Here is a 15,953-nt window from a genome sequence, read left to right as displayed (position 1 = left end):
TTACGTTCTAATTTTAGAGTTAGATGGTCTGGCTTTTGGTAAGTCACTTAAAATCTCTAGGCATTAGTTTCCACATCTGCAAACTGTGGGGCTGGTACAATATCAATATTTGGCTGCACACACTATTCACCTGGGAAGTGTGTTTAACACATTGCCAGGGCAAGCTCTCCAGCTGGGGATGGTGTCAGTAGGTCTGGGTGGTCCCCAGATACGAAGATCCTCATGTGTACCTGGGGCTGATAACCCTTGGCTTGGTATCAAATGCCTTTTCTGCTTCAACATAGAGTCATTTTTGAAGTTGCTCTTCCTCTCAATTACAAGATGATTTTTATTTGAATTTACTTAGCACATTCTACCGGAGAAGGCAATGGCACCCCACTCCAGTACTCTTGCCTGGAAAATCCCATGGACGGAGGAGCCTGGTAGGCTGCAGTCCATGGGGTCTCAAGGAGTCGGACACGACTGGGTGACTTCACTTTCAGTTTTCACTTTCATGCATTGGAGAAGGAAATGGCAACCCACTCCAGTGTTCTTGCCTGGAGAATCCCAGGGATGGGGGAGCCTGGTGGGCTGCCCTCTGTGGGGTCGCGCAGAGTCGGACACGACTGAAGTGACTTAGCAGCAGCAGCACATTCTCCCGCCTATCATAATGACGGTTATTTTTGTCTGGTCCTCGTTCCTGTGCTGTAGTTTCCTCAAACACAGACTGTGTCTTACTCATCTTGGTATGCCTGTCATTCCTTGGCACATGGCCTTTGTTTGCTAAACTGCAGGAAGAGTTAATAAGCTTACTCAAACAATAGCCCTTTTCCTTAATAAAATGAATTACAACTCAAACTAAACAAAAACACCTGATCCTGTGGTTCTTGGGAACTTGTAGTGGAGATTCAGGCAGGGCAAGCTGGAGGTTCTCAGAGGCTCTGAAATATTTTCAAAGTGAAACGTTGGTGGAACTGTGTGTTCTAATACAGTGGTTTAATTTTAACTTCAATTGTGTTCAATATATGTTGGAGAATGTGTGTTAAGTTTCATAGGAAAATGACTTGGAGTTTAAGCTCAATTTATTGATCAGTAATTGAGCAAAAATGTTGCTTTGAGAAGATAGTGGTTATTGAAAATCTCTATATCACAGGAATGGTTTATATAACATACCAATGATTAGGTAAGAGGCAGTTGATGAGAAGCAGTTATATAAGGTGTTTCTCTTCAGTGGCCATAGAGAAGTTGCACATGTAACCTTTGCATATTTCTCCAAAGAGAGATTGAGAATATCAGGCATAGTTTTACTAAATGAGGTTTCCATTCAAGTTTTAAAAATCCATTTAAACTCTAATAAATTCTTTCTATTGAAGCTGAGGACTCCAACAGAAATGCTGTTATTAAATGCTTTGACAGTGCTATAGTTCCCCAACTGGTAACTTTTAAAGAGGTTTACAACTTTTAAAGACTTGCTGTGTTTTTATGGTCATTCAAATTCTTGAAATACAATCTGAAGGAGAGAAAGCATAAGGTGAAGTCTCATTGAAAAAAGCAAATGTGGGAGACCTGGGTTCGATCCCTGGGTTGGGAAGATCCCCTGGAGAAGGGAAAGGCTACCCACTCCGGTATTCTGGCCTGGAGAATTCCATGGACTCTATAGTCCATGGGATCGCAAAGAGGTGGACACGACTGAGAGACTCACTTTTCCAGCCAGAAAAATATGATATACTCATTGGGTTTTAGTAAATGACTAAATGACTTAGGCTATTTGACTACATTTACAGTAAAAGAGGAAAAGCTATGACAAATCTAGATGGTGTATTACAAAAGCAGAGACATCACTTTGCCGATAAAGATCCGTATAGTCAAAGCTATGGTTTTTCCAGTATTCCTGTATGGATGAGAGAGTTGAACCATAAAGAAGACTGAGCACCAAAGAATTGATGCTTTCGAACTGTGGTGCTGGAAAATACTCTTGAGAGTCCCTTGTACATCAAGGAGATCAGGTCAGTCAGTCCTAAAGGAAATCAACTCTGAACATTCATTGGAAGGACTGATGCTGAATCTGAATCTCCAATACTCTGGCCACCTGACGAGAAGAGCCGCCTCACTGGAAAAGACCCTTATTCTGGGAAAGATTGAGGTCAGGGGGAGAAGGGGGAGACAGAGAATGAGATGGTTGGATGACATCACCGACTCAATGGAAATGAGTTTGAGTCAACTCCAGGAGATAGTGAAGGACAGGGAAGCCTGGTGAGCTGCAGTGGGTGGGGTTGCAGAATCGGACACAACTTAGTGACTGAACAACAACAACAGTAAAAAAAAGAGAAAGAAAGATAGAAAGAAATATACAAAACACCACCATATAACATATTCTCTTTAGAACTTGGGTTCCTTACAACTTACAGAAAAGGCAGCCATCAGAAAATTAGGTTTTCCCCAAACTAGAGCTAGGAAGTAGAAGACAGCGAGAAGCAAACTCTCTATGGCTTTTTTTAAAAATTAATTTTGAGACATAATTGGCATATAAATCCATGCCTTCTCATCATGTATATATGTATGTACCTGAGTGATACACACTATAAATTTACACATACACAAATATAAATGGATAGCTGCCTGGAAGGCAGGGTGAAATGAAAATATCCCCTGCCATGTTAATCAGGAAGAATTATCACAGCCATCAGCTTTTCTGGCTTCCAAACGTGAAAGAGGGCTCCCAAAACTGAGATCCAGCAGATGCTGCCACCGCCACTGTGATTGCTGAGGAGCTGGGGGAATGCAAGCAGCAGCCACCTGCCACTCCCTAAGGTGAACAAGGAAACAGGATTGGCCCCAAACAGCTGAGGTACACAAGAAAGGAATGAAGTCAGGGAGCCCAGGGGCTGGCATTTTCTTGTACATAGAATGCTAAATTCCTTAACTTGGTACTTGATCTTTGATGTTCAGACTGCCTGCTCCCTTTGCTGCAAACTTGTATATAGCCTGACTTCCTCCCTGCCTCCTTGGAGCAGTTTTTTCAGAGTTACTGAGAAGAAAAGTTATGACCAACCTAGACAGCATACTAAAAAGCAGAGACATTACTTTGCCAACAAAGGTCCGTCTAGTCAAAGCTATGGTTTTTCCAGTGGTCATGTATGGATGTGAGAGTTCAACCACAAAGAAAACTGAGTGTTGAAAAATTGATGCTTTTGAACTGTGGTGTTGGAGAAGACTCTTGAGAGTCCCTTGGACTGTAAGGAGATTAAACTATTCCACCCTACAGGAAATCAGTCCTGAATGTTCATTGGAAGGACTGATGTTGAAGCTGAAACTCCAATACTTTGGCCACCTGATGCGAAGAGCTGACTCACTGGAAAAGACCCTGATGCTGGGAAAGATTGAAGGCAGGAGGAGAAGGGGATGACAGAGGATGAGATGGTTGGATGGCATCACCAAGTCAATGGACATCAGTTTGAGTAAACTCCGGGAGATGGAGATGGACAGGGAGGCCTGGCATGCTTCAGTCCATGGGGTCGCGAAGAGTCTGACAGGACTGAGCGATTGAACAGATGACTGAACTAAGACGCTCTCTCCCAGGCTCGGAGTGCTAAACATTCCCACCAAATAAAACAACTCTATCCTTTCAGATTGTGACATTTTTTTAGTCAGTAGCAGGAATAAAAATGGACGTGGTAAAAAGTAGCTACATAAAAATTAAATTACCTCAACCTAAACATTTATATATCAAGAATCTGAAACTGTGTTAATAAAAAGTGATGGCAGAATTGTTACTAAGAAGTTCACTTGGAGAGACGTGGGGGTTGACTTAAGACTACTGACGCGTCAGAGCACAGAGGCGACAGGAGGAGTTAAGCAGCCAGGAGAACCCGTCCCGGTCGCCCCGTCTGCGTCTCAGTATCCCGCACGGTCGCCTCTCTGCGTCCCGCTCCCGTCGCCGAGTTTCCGCAGCCCCGAGGCGGGCGGCCGCCGCAAAGTGGGCGGGGCTTGGGGGGGTTGGTGCGCGCCGCTGCCTCACAATCGGGTCCGGCGCCTGCGTGACGTCAGCTCTCCACCGCCCGCCTCCCGCGCCTGGAAAGAGGCGGCCGCCCATTGGCTGCGCCGCTGGCGGCCTCGGGGCCAATGACAGAGCGACGAGCTGCGGGGTCCAGCCTTGACGTTGTGCGGCTACCCGCGGGGTTTATTTGGCTCCGGGGCCTCTCACCGCCGCCATTAAGAGCCCGCTGCGTCCGAGGCCGCCCCCCCTCCTCGCTCCCCCCTCCCCTCGGCGTCCCCCCGCCTCCGCGCCTGCTCTCCGCCCCTCTGCCCCCGCCTCCGGCTGCGGGAGCCGCGCGCGGGCCCGTGGAGACCATGTCCTGACTGTGGGGAGAGGGCGGAGGCGGCAGCAGCGGGGCGGGCGGAGGCGCGGAGGGAGGCGGAGAGGGGCCGGGCTCGGCTCGTCGCCGCGGGCTGCTCTGGGGGGAGTCGCCGCCGCCGCCGCCGCCGCCGCCGCCGCCGCCGCGGCTGCCGGGCGCCGAGCGTCGGACGGGGAGGAGGAGCAGGAGCTGGAGGAGGAGCCGCCGCCAGGTAACCGGGGCCCCCGGGGAGGGCGCCCTGCCTCAGGCCCCTGGCTGCCCCGCCGCGCGGCCTGGCCGGCCCCTCGCTCCCTCACAGCACCCTGGCCGCTGGGTCTCCTGGGCCGCCCCCCCTGCATCTACCACCACCCCACCCCCGGGGGCAGCGTCGCCGGCGAGGAGAGGGGAGGGGGGCACGGGCTGGCCTCGCCGCGCTTCCATCTTGGGCTTTCCTAGTGAGGGGACAGGCCCGGGGCTGTGAGAGGGTGTGGGTCCGCCCGGCTTGTTTACCGACCATCGGTCCGCCGCCTGGACGCGCTGCCTGCCCTGCCGCCTGTCTTCCGCCAGATTCCCGCACCCCCCCCACCTCATTCTCCACCCCCACCCCCAACTTCTTTTCCTGCCAGCTACGGGCTGGTCTCTGCAATAGGGCCCTCAATACTTGGGTCCGTCGCCACAAGTTGGTGCCGGTCCCCCCAAACTTGTATTTCAGCACCCCCCCCCCCCCGGCCCCCGGCGGCTTCCTCTCCGCCTCCCGCGATGGCCTCCCGTTGTTTCCCTTTTTCTCACAAAATAAAGGTGGGGGCCGACAGGGGTGGGCTGAGGGGCGGGGGGTGGTGGTTGCGGGGGAGAAGGTGGAACTAGTGCAAAGATTGTCTGGCACTCTAGCTCGCAATAAACGATGGTTCCATGCACACTTACCTTGTTATTCCCTCGGCTGTGGCTTGGTGTATGGGGTCATTCCACAGACAAAAGGACCGTAATGAATACTTGCATGTTAAGCTCGAGGGGCCTGCAGTTGAGGTTCAGCCTGGAAGTTTGAGCCGACCCCATTTATCTTTGAGATAACCCTGGTGTTTGGAAACTTCTGGCAGAGAATTTGGTGTTTGTCAATTGATTCCGTAACTCCGTAGACTTGTATCAGGTTAAACGCCGTCCCCTTCCACCCAAGTATTGTGGTCTATGTGTTCCCCTTATGATGTTATGTTGTTGTCAATAAATTTAATGTACAAAAATGTTTTGGGAATCCAGTTGAAGAGAAATCTTTCCCTCTTGGAAACGTTATATAATGAGTGTTTTTTTTCTATCTGAGGTCTCTTTTTTTTAGTTGACTTTATCACTTGTGCGACCTCAAGGGTACCCATGTTTTGATCAAGCATGGATGACTCAGTGTTCAAACCATAAGCCAGGGGAAACCATGAGGAATTTTGATCTTGGCTTGTGCCAGGGGCCTTAGGAAAGTCATCTAAACTACGTTTGTGAAAAATAAAGCTGGATCTGTACTCCTGGTTATGAGTATTAATTAAATGAGGCAATTATAAAGAAATTTAGAACCCTGCTTCCCTGTTTGATTTTTAGCTCTTGACAAGATATGCAGTCACCTTCTTATGCTAAAATTTCATAACTTTTTTTTTTTATAGGGCTGTTAGTGGCACTAAGAGGACAGTAATGGCATATTTTAATCTTTGAGGAGGATCCTATTTGAATGTCATGAGGGAATTTTATTTCTGTTGTTGTTTCAACCCCTTTTATTAATGCTTGGGAGCATTGAGACACCCATTTATTTACTTTTAAAATGTGCTTGGGTTAGTGGGGTGAAGTCTTTCATGGTAGTGTATTTTAAAGCTTGTGGCCTTGATTCGGTTCTGTATGCTGATAAAGGTTTTGGCATATTACATTTCAAATCTGAGGGGCAGCATAGGTTTGGAACTCAGGACCCAGCTGTAGGGTATTTGAGGTAAGTTTCCTCCTGTGTGTAATTGATACAGTGAGAGCTGTTCCGTGTGCTTTTATACTTACCTTGCTTTTATAATAGGTGGAAACTTGAAACAAATGGGAATGGCAAAGGTAGACCTCTGTAGCTTTTTGTTTAACTTGGGTCAGTGTCATTATTTGCGCACTGCTGCTCACTCCCCTCCTTCCCCCAAAATAAGCTCTTGTACCCGGACTTTGAATACATGCTTCTCCTGGTGATGTGTTTCACCTGGAATATTTGTGCTTCACTAAAGCTTTGAGTAAATAATACCTTGCACATGTTAACACTCACCTTCTCACATGACAACATAAAAACTTACAGAAACTCCCTGTTACATGCAAAGTAAGGTTTTGACTCCTCCCTGTGGTTTTCAGGTTTCTCTATAATCTGGCCCTGATCCATTCTTCAGTCTTAACTCTTATTTCTTCCCTTTGTGAATCTTTAGTTCCAGCCAAACTAACTTGTGTGTTGTTCCTTTGAAATCCCTCCTCTTGGCCTTTCTTTGTGCCTTTGTTTCTGTTTGAAACACTCTTCTTGTGTTCATGGATATTCCCTTTATTCTGGCCTTGAGAAGCCTTTTTGGCTACTTCAACCCCAAGAGGTCTGTTCTCACCTCTGCTGTGTGAGACTGTTTTCCTTGTCTTTTTTTTCCTCCTCCTTAGAATATGCTGGCCTGGATTTCAGTTTATCTTTTTATTCTACTTCCCAATTAGATTTTTAAGATCTTTGAGAATTGGGTATGAACCCTAAGCCCTACATCTGTGCACCATATATTACGCTCTGAAAATATGGATACATGGTCTGACAGTGTTTTTGGTTTTAGAGATGTTCTAGAATATGAAGTTTGTACTTCTCTAAGTATTGGAGTTGCTGGAATTTTGATTTATGAGGCAAAATACTGGAAACTATCGGTTCAGTCACTCAGCCGTGTTCGACTCTTTGCGACCTCGTGGACTGCAGCACTCAAGGTAAGTCTGGCGTGCTGCAGTCTATTGGAAACTATGACAATCTCTAAAAATTTTTTTTTGGCTAGTATGTTTATATCTAAGTGGCGTGGTGGTTTTGAAGAAAAAAAAAAAACAACCCCTCCTGCCAATGAGGAGACGTGGGTTCTATCCCTGGGTTGGGACGATCCCCTGGAGAAGGAAATGGCAACCCACTTCAGTATTCTTGCCTGGAGAATCCCATGGACAGAGGAGCCTGGTGGGCTACAGTCCACGAGGTCACACAAAGTTGGACACAGTTTAGAGACTAAGCAACATTATCAGCATAATTCTTTCTATAGAGGATACTTAACATTTTCATAATGATCATTGTGTTATTCAAATAAAAAAAAGTCTGTGATTTATTTCATCTTTGAGCCTGGGCCAGTTAACTTGGGTTTGAATTTGGCACCAGTGACACTAAGGGTTAGTCGTTGCATATCTGTATTGTTGTTGATGTTTAGTTGCTAAGTCGAGTCTGACTTTTTGTGACCCCATGGACTGTAGCCTACCAGGCTTCTCTGCCCATGAGATTTCTCAGGCAAGAATACTGGAGTGGGTTGCCATTTCCTTCTCCAGAAGATCTTCCCGATCCAGGGATTGAACCTATGTCAGCTGCATTGCAGGCGGGGTCTTTCCCGCTGAGCCACCAGGGAAGTAGATAGGTAGCATTTAGCATCCTGGGAGGGGAAGTTCACCTGTAGTATCAGTCTGCATCTTTAACCTCAGCTGTTGGCCGCATGTGTCACTGATCATGAGGCAGGTGAGGCTCAGGAGAGTGTGATTCACTGCTACCTGTCAACACTGTTGGAAGAAAAACACCAACAAACTGGTCCATAGTAGTTTTGTTTACCAAGAATAATATGTGTAATTATGCGGTACATGGGTGGTTGCTGATGCAGTTGGAAAATAGGTGTGTATGTTCCTGTTGTGTTGGGTGTGTGAGTGGGAGGCCTGATGGTTTGTGGATAGAGTCTCCTAGCAGTAAATCATCTTGATTTATCCACTGCATCTATATGGAAACTTGTGCTCCTCCTCCAGTTCATCAAAATACTTTTTTTCCCCTTAAAATTGATTGGTTTTTAGAAACTAGTTTACATAAAAACTTTTTTTAAGCTTCAGAAACCTTTTTAGCATAATTGAAGCTAAAATTAGTCTGTTAACTTTCCAGAAACACTAAGCATTTTTACTTAGGCTACTTCCATTTGTAAAAGGGACTTTCATAGAATTACATCAGTACTTTCAGCACTTGAGAAGTCTGGATCAGTAAGCATTTTTTGCTCTCTGGTATTTTGGTTTGACAAGAGTCATTAGTTTGAATTTTAAAATGGACTTGGTTAGGTAAATTGAACATAAAATTAATAATTTTTCAGGTGCCTAATGAATTGAACTTTTTAGTAATGAAAACAAACACTGATTTCCTTTATTTTTATGGGTAATTTATTGAAGGCAGACTCCCCCACTCCCTCTCAAGCAACACAATGCAATTTTGGTTTTTTATTTTGTACTGTTTGGCAGATTTTTATGTGGACTGAATTTACATGAGTAAAAACTATTGAAATGGATAATAGCATTGTTGGAAATCAGTTGCACATCTCCAGGTGTTTCTTAATTTTAAAAAATATCAGCTTAGGGTATTCCCTGGCGGTCCAGAGATTAAGATTTAGCTTTCCAATGCATGGGGTCCAGGTTCGATCCCTGGTCAGGGAACTATAAGATCCCACATACCTTGTGGCAAAAAAACGAAAACATAAAGCAGACAGTGTTGTAACAAACTCAATAAAGACTTCAACAATGGTCCAAATTTAAAAAATCTTAAACAGCTTAAATTGAAGTTTAGTTCATATAATGTAAAATTCACCCTTTTAAAGTATTCATTAGTTTTTAGTGTATTCACAAAGTTATATAACCATCACCACTATTCAGAACATTTCTCTCACCCTCCAAAGAGACCCTGTACTCATTTGCAGTTATCTCTCTTTTCTCCAATTCCTGGCAACTGGAAATCTGCTTTCTCTGTGGATTTGCCTGTTCTATATAAATTGATGGTGGTTCACTCAGTCGTGTCCGACTCTTTGGAACCCTGTGGACTTGAAGCATGCCTGATTTCCCCGTCAGAGTTTGTTCAAACTCATGTGCATTGAGTCGATGATGCCATCTGACCGTCTCATCCACTGTTGTCCCCTTCTCTTCTTACCCTCAGTCTTTCCTAGCATCAGTCTTTTCCAACGAGTCGGTTGTATCAGGTGGCCAAAGTATTGGAATATCAGCATCAGTCCTTCCAGTGAATATTCAGAGTTGATTTCCTTTAGGATTGACTGATTTGGTCTCCTTGATGTCTAAGGGGGCTCTCAAGAGTCTTCTCCAGCACCTCAGTTCAAAAGCATTAATCTTCGATGCTCAGCCTTTTTATGGGCCAACTCTCCCATCATAAATGACTACTGGAAAAATCATAGCTTTGACTATACAGACCTTTGTTGGCAAAGTGATGTCTTTGATTTTTAATACGCGGTCTAGGTTTGTCATGGCTTTTCTTCCAGGGAGCAAGAGTCTTTTAATTTCATGGCTGCAGTCACTATCTCCAGTGATTTTGAAGCCCAAGAAAATAAAGTCTGTCACTGTTTCCATTTTCTGCCCATTTATTTGCCATGAAGGAATCATACAATATGGTTGTCCCTCAGTATCCATGGGGGATTTGTTCCAGGATCCCCCTCGAATATCAAAATCCAGGGGTACCCAGTTCCCTTATATGAAATAACCAAGTATTTTAGGTTTCTCGAGGTCGTAGGTTTATGCACATCCTTCTATACACTTTAAGTCATCTCTAGATTACTTATAAAACCTAATATAATATAAATGCTATGTAACTAGTTGTCAATGTGTGTAAATTCAAGTTTTGCTTTTTGGAACTTTCTGTGTCTGACCTTTTTTGTCTGGCTTTGTTCACTTAGCTTGATGTTTTAATGTTTATCCATCTTGTAGCATATATTAGTACTTCACTCCTTTTTACGGCTGAATAATGAATATTCCATGTATGGGTATATATCACATTTTGTTTATATTTATCTATCTGAGGGACATTTAGGTTTTTTCTATGTTTTGGCTTTTATGAAATAATGCTGCTATGAACATTGTGTACAAGCTTTTGTGTGGACATAAGTTTTCATTTTTCTTGGGTATATACCTAGGAGTGGAATTGCTGGGTTATATGGTGACTCAGTGCTTAACCTTTGAGGGACTTTGTGACTGTTCTCTTCCAGCAGTGCATTATGAGGATTCCATTTCTCTGCAGGCTCATTAACACTTGTTGTCTTTTTTTTTTTTTTTTTTACAAAGCTACTTTTAATACTTTGGGGTGAGCCCCACAGGAATAAAAAACGCTGGGAGGGGGTAACCCCCTCACCCCCAGGCGAGGCCCAGCGGGAGAGAGGCTACCTGAGGGGCGGGAAGCACAGACGGGACCCGCGCAGACTCGGGGCGAAGGGCGTGCCCTCGGAGCCGGACCGTGAGCCCACAGGAGAGACCCGCGAGCGTGGTGGGGCTGGCTCCAGGCACACGGGCGAAGGGCGAGAGGGTTGGACACGAAGCCGCAAAGCTACTTGGGTTCCTCCTCCTCCTCGTTTGCCTTTTTCTTCTGCTGCTGCATGATCTCCGAGTCCCTCTGCTTCCGGGCGCAGCAGAAAGCCCGTCATCTCGGCGCTTTCCCTTAACCGAGTCGCCCTGCTTTTTCATATTCTTCTGGCGGGCGAGCTCGCGCTGGTTACCGCGGTCACCGCCTCCGTCGCGTCCCCTCGTCTAGTACTTGCTGTCTTTTATTATAGCCATCTGACTAAAGTGGCGTCTCCTGGTTTTTACTTGGGTTTCTCTAACGGCTGATGGTATTGAGTATGTTTTCACGTTCTTATTGGGCATTTGTGTAGCTTTAGAGAAGTGTTTATTCCAGTCCTTTGCCCGTTTTTCAGTTGGATTATTTGTCTTTTTATTGTTGGGTTGTGAGAGTTCTTTATATATTCTGGATAGACGTCAGATGATTTGCAAGTGGTTTGCAAATACTTTCTCTTATTCCATAATTATCTCTTCACTTTCTTGGTGGCGTTCTTTCAAGTATAAAGATTTTAATTTTGATGTCCAGTTTATCTGTTTTCTTTTGTCATTTATGCTTTTGGTGTTATCTCTAAGAAGCCATTGTCTAATCCAAGGTCAAGAAGATTTGCATTTCTTATACAGATTTTACAGTTTTTGCTCTTACATTTAGCTCTTTGATAATTCTGAGTTTTGTATATAGTATGAGATAGAGATCCAACTTTACTCTTTTTGCAGATGGCTGTCTAGTAGTCCCAGCATCATTTGCTGAAATTCAGTTAGCTTTAGTAACATAATTTTTCTCAACTAAAATTGATTATTGCAAGACAGCATTCCCTGGGTGTCTGAAGAAATTATCCTGACGTTGCAGATAGAGAAACGGAGTTCTAGTGAGGGTTGCAGCAGTATCCTTGTGATTGGAGTTCTGAGGGCAAGACATCATTTCTGTAACTTTTAACAAGTCACTTTTAAATCCTTTTCTGATTGGGGTGGGTAATTTCATTTTTTGGTATTTAATGACACTAAAGTTTGTTTTTAAACTTGGGAATGATAACAATTTGCAGAACTTTTAACTAATCTTTGTTTGAAATACTATCCTTTGATACCAGTAGAATATTGAATTGCTTTTTGTTGACTAAATGATCAGTGAGTGGCTGTTTTATAGCAAACTCTGTTTATAGAGACATAAAAATGAGTTTTTTTTTTTTTTTGTCGTTATAAACAAACCTTAATCCACTAAACAAAGTACTGTGAAGTGGTAAAGAAATGACTAAATTAGCACAAGATTATGATTGGATCAAGAAGGGTTGTACAGGAGTGGAAACAGTTAAGCTAGGCTTTGAAGAAGGAGTAACAGATTTCTAGGTGTGTGTGTGTATGTATGTATGTGTGTGTATATATATATATATATATATATATATATATATATATATACACGTCTGCACACACACACAAGCAGGTAAGAACGCAAGTGGGATGGGAGAACGTTGTGTGCAGAAGCAACCATATATAGTGAAGGGGTGGAGACGCGACAATTACATGTCACATATAAGGGCTAGCACAGGGTATAGTGTGGCTTAAGCACGTGGTTGAGGTTGGAGTATCGCTCCTAACACCTGGATGTGAGTGCCTTATTCTGCTCCAGTCCCTACTCCTCATTTTCCCTTAGAGCTAGTATTGTTGAGGAGCTGGAGAATAGAAAGGAGAAATGATCCTCTTCAGTGTAGATCGTCTTTACAGGTAGCAAGAAGGAAGGGTTGCCTCTGTGTGGGGAGGGGATATGATGAGGCTGTTTGTTGTATTAAGTTTAAAATCTTTATTTACATTCTAGTAAAGAGAGAAAGCAAACAAGGAAAAGACAGAAGCAAACAACCAGATACCCCAACCAAAGCCAGGTGGTGATGAGCGCTCTGCCAGTACTGTAATGAAAGTAGGATAATGTGGTAGAGAAGGACATCAGTGTGGTGAGGGGAGATTTTTGAGTAGGTGATATTTAAATCTAGTTTTTGATGACAAGAGCTGGCCGTATGAAAATCTAGGGAGAGAGAATTCTAGGCGGAGGAGATTGCTCCTAGAAAACTCTTACGGCGAGACTGAGCTTGCTTGTAAAAGGAACAGAACAAAATCCGCTTTTATGTAAAGATTTGCAAGAAAGACTGGAGAATTTTAATTTTATTCTTAGTGAGTAGGGTTTAAGACCTTGTGTGGTAACCTGGTTTACGTTTCTAAGGGATCCATCTGGCTTCTATGCGAGGATGGTGGTTAGAATAGAAGCAACAAGATTAGTGGGGAGGTTATGTAGTAATCCATGTGAGAGTTGGTGGTGGCTTGGAAGAGGGGCATGATAGGGTAATCTGGAGAAAAACTCAGATTTGGGGACTTGTTTGGAGGTAGTACCAATGCCTTGTAGTGGCCAGACACAGTGACTATACAGTCAGTCCGTCTTGTAATCTAATAGTCATGTTTTGTTCTGGGAAAATGTTTTTGTAACCCTGGAAGGCTGTCGTGTGTTAGTTAGGGAAAATAGGAGTCAGAATTTGGGCTTTACTTCCTGAAGTTTCGTAACCATGGACTAGTTCATTTTACCTTTCCTGAAGCCACAGATTTCTTGTCATTAAAATGAAGATACTTGTACCTCAGAGGGATTCTGTACCTGAGGGTTTGGAAAGTACCCGAGGGTTCTGAAGATGAAGAGAAAAAATATAAGTGTTCTGTGACCTGAAGCTTCTTGTAAAATCGAAGGTGTGTTACTTCAAACTGACATTTGTTCATATTATTTATAGAATGTAGATCTTGAGATTATTGGTTATTAGCCCCCAAGTAAAGGCAGATAAGGCATCATAATTTTTTCAGGTGAAGAGCCTTGGGTCTTAAGGATTTGGCAAAATCCCCGACTCAGTAACAGGTGGAGAGGGACATGAACTCACATCTAAGAAGTGCAGTACATTCTTCTCTATGTGAAATATCGAGAGATGGAACTCATCTTCCCAAAGTAAAGTACAGTACATTTTCCCTTAATAATGCTTTGGTGAAAGGCAGTAAATCACTGAAGGAAAATACTTCAGGATATTTTTGACGCACACGTGTTTGTGTTTGGAAGGATCTTTTATGTTCTTTTTAAGACTTTTAACTTTAGTAGGGTGTTGACATTTTTAAAGTTGCTGAATAGCAACACCAGATTTTTTTTGAACAGATTACTTTGGTGGAGATGTGAAGTATGAAGGTAGGAAGACCAGTTAAAATAATAGAATAGTTGAGAGAAATAATGAACTAAGACTTGGTGGAAGCGGTAGACAGAGCTGACAGTTCTTGAGAGATATTTGGGATATAGGAGGCCACATTTGCTCTCATATAAAAGGACTGTTGTGTACCTGTTTCGTGGACTTCCCAGGTGGCTCAGTGGTAAAGACTCTGCTTGCCAATGCAGGAGACAAGAGATGTAAGTTTGATCACTGATCAGGAGGACTCCCTGGAGGAGGAAATGGTAACTCACTCCAGTATTCTTGCCTGGAAAACCCCATAGACAGAGGAGCCTGGTACGCTACAGTCCATGGGGTCGCAAAGAGTAGGATGCATGCACATGGACATATATAAATACAAGTATATTTTCCCACCAGAACTGTCTGAAAGTAAATTGCAGGCTTGGTATCCTTTAATCTCTAAATATTTCAGTGTATATTTTCTAAAAAAAAAAAAAAAAAAAGTCTTTCTCCTATGTAACCACAATAGAGGTATCAAAGTCAGGAAATTAACATTGTGTGATTAATTCTTAAGAATAAGATTCTATAAGTCTTACTTAAATGTTGCCAATTGTTAATGTTTTTTATAAAGACAAAAGAAAATCTGAGGTCATGTGTTGCAGTCTGTTGCCATGTTTTTTATAAACTCCTTTAATTGGAACAATAAAGTCCTTGTTTTTCATGACACCTTTTGAAGAATATAGAACTAATAATTTTGTAGTTAGGGCTTCCGAAGTGGCACTAGTGGTAAAGAACCCGCCTGCCAATGCCGGAGACATAAGAGATGCGGATATTTGATCCTCGGGTCAGGAAGATCCCCTGGAGGAGGGCATGGTAACCCATTCTAGTATCCTTGCCTGGAGAATCCTGTGGACAGAGGAGCTTGACGGACTATAGTCCACAGGGTCACAAAGAACTGGACACGACTGAAGTGACTTAGCACACTCATGCAATTTTGTACAAAGTCGCTTCATACGATATTTCTGATGTTTTCTCATGATTGTAGTCAGAGGATGTACTTTTTGGCAAGAATACCACACAGTTTTGTTCTTAGTACAATATAACAAAAGGCAAATGATGTTTTTCCTGGTGTGGTTAACTTTGATGATTTGGTTAAGGTGTCTGCTGGCTTTGTAACATAACCAGTTATGATTTTGGGGAAATACTTGGAGACTATTTAAATATCCTGTTAATTCTCAAATTTTCACCCACTAGTTTTAATGTTCACTTGTGATCGTGTTTTGATTCTAGTGGGAAGATTGCCAAATGGTGAATTTTTAATCCAGTTTAGTCATTTTGCATTTATTTGATTTCTGTTGTAAGGAAGAACTTTTCTTCTCCATTATTTATTTGTTAGTTTGGAGACTTACGGAGTTTTCTTTTAGTCAGTACTTCAAAAGTCTTTTCCTATTTTTATGTGGATGCTTGAGTTGATTCACATTTAGCTAGTAGGAGCCCTTCATGCTAATTTCAGTATCTTTTTAAAATTTAAAATGATGGGTGTGAACGTATTTCAGATTTCATTTTTTATTTATTTTTTTTTTACAATTTTATTTATTTATCTTTGGCTGCACTGGGTTTTGGTTGCTTTGTGAGGGCTGCTCTCGGGTTGCAGTGTGCAGGTTTCTCATTCTGCTGGCTTCCCTTGCTGTGGATGGATCTCTAGGGCTCGAGGGCTGAGAGTTGGGGGGCGCATGGGCTCAGTTGCTCTGAGGTATGTGGTCTCTTTCCAGACTCGGGATCCAACCCGTGGCTCCTGCATTGCAAGGTGGACTCTGAACCACAGGGCTACCAGGGAAACCTAGATTTTATTTTTTAGAGCAGTTTTATTAATACGTTCACACCAAAAGTTACATAGTTT

The 15,953-nt window shown here is 43.3% G+C and overlaps 1 protein-coding gene and 1 pseudogene across 3 annotated transcripts in view; one reads left to right on the top strand and one right to left on the bottom strand.

Moving 5' to 3' along the window:
- Positions 1-4,190: 4,190 nt before the first annotated feature.
- ZRANB1 (zinc finger RANBP2-type containing 1) overlaps positions 4,191-15,953 on the top strand; it is a 72,459-nt gene continuing 60,696 nt past the window's right edge. For 2 of the 3 annotated variants that reach the window (XM_043475149.1, XM_043475152.1), the window contains exons 1-2: positions 4,191-4,545; positions 7,112-7,256. In XM_043475149.1, the coding sequence (XP_043331084.1) occupies positions 7,174-7,256 (83 nt within the window). In that variant the 5' untranslated portion in view covers positions 4,191-4,545; positions 7,112-7,173. The remainder of the gene's footprint in view (positions 4,546-7,111; positions 7,257-15,953) is intronic. The other variant, XM_043475151.1, reaches the window with a different exon arrangement.
- Positions 10,867-11,034, bottom strand: LOC122445834 (annotated as a pseudogene).

The sequence above is a fragment of the Cervus canadensis genome, chromosome 8 (assembly GCF_019320065.1).
Source record: "Cervus canadensis isolate Bull #8, Minnesota chromosome 8, ASM1932006v1, whole genome shotgun sequence".
NCBI lineage: Eukaryota > Metazoa > Chordata > Mammalia > Artiodactyla > Cervidae > Cervus > Cervus canadensis.
This window is presented reverse-complemented; position numbering and strand designations above follow the sequence as displayed.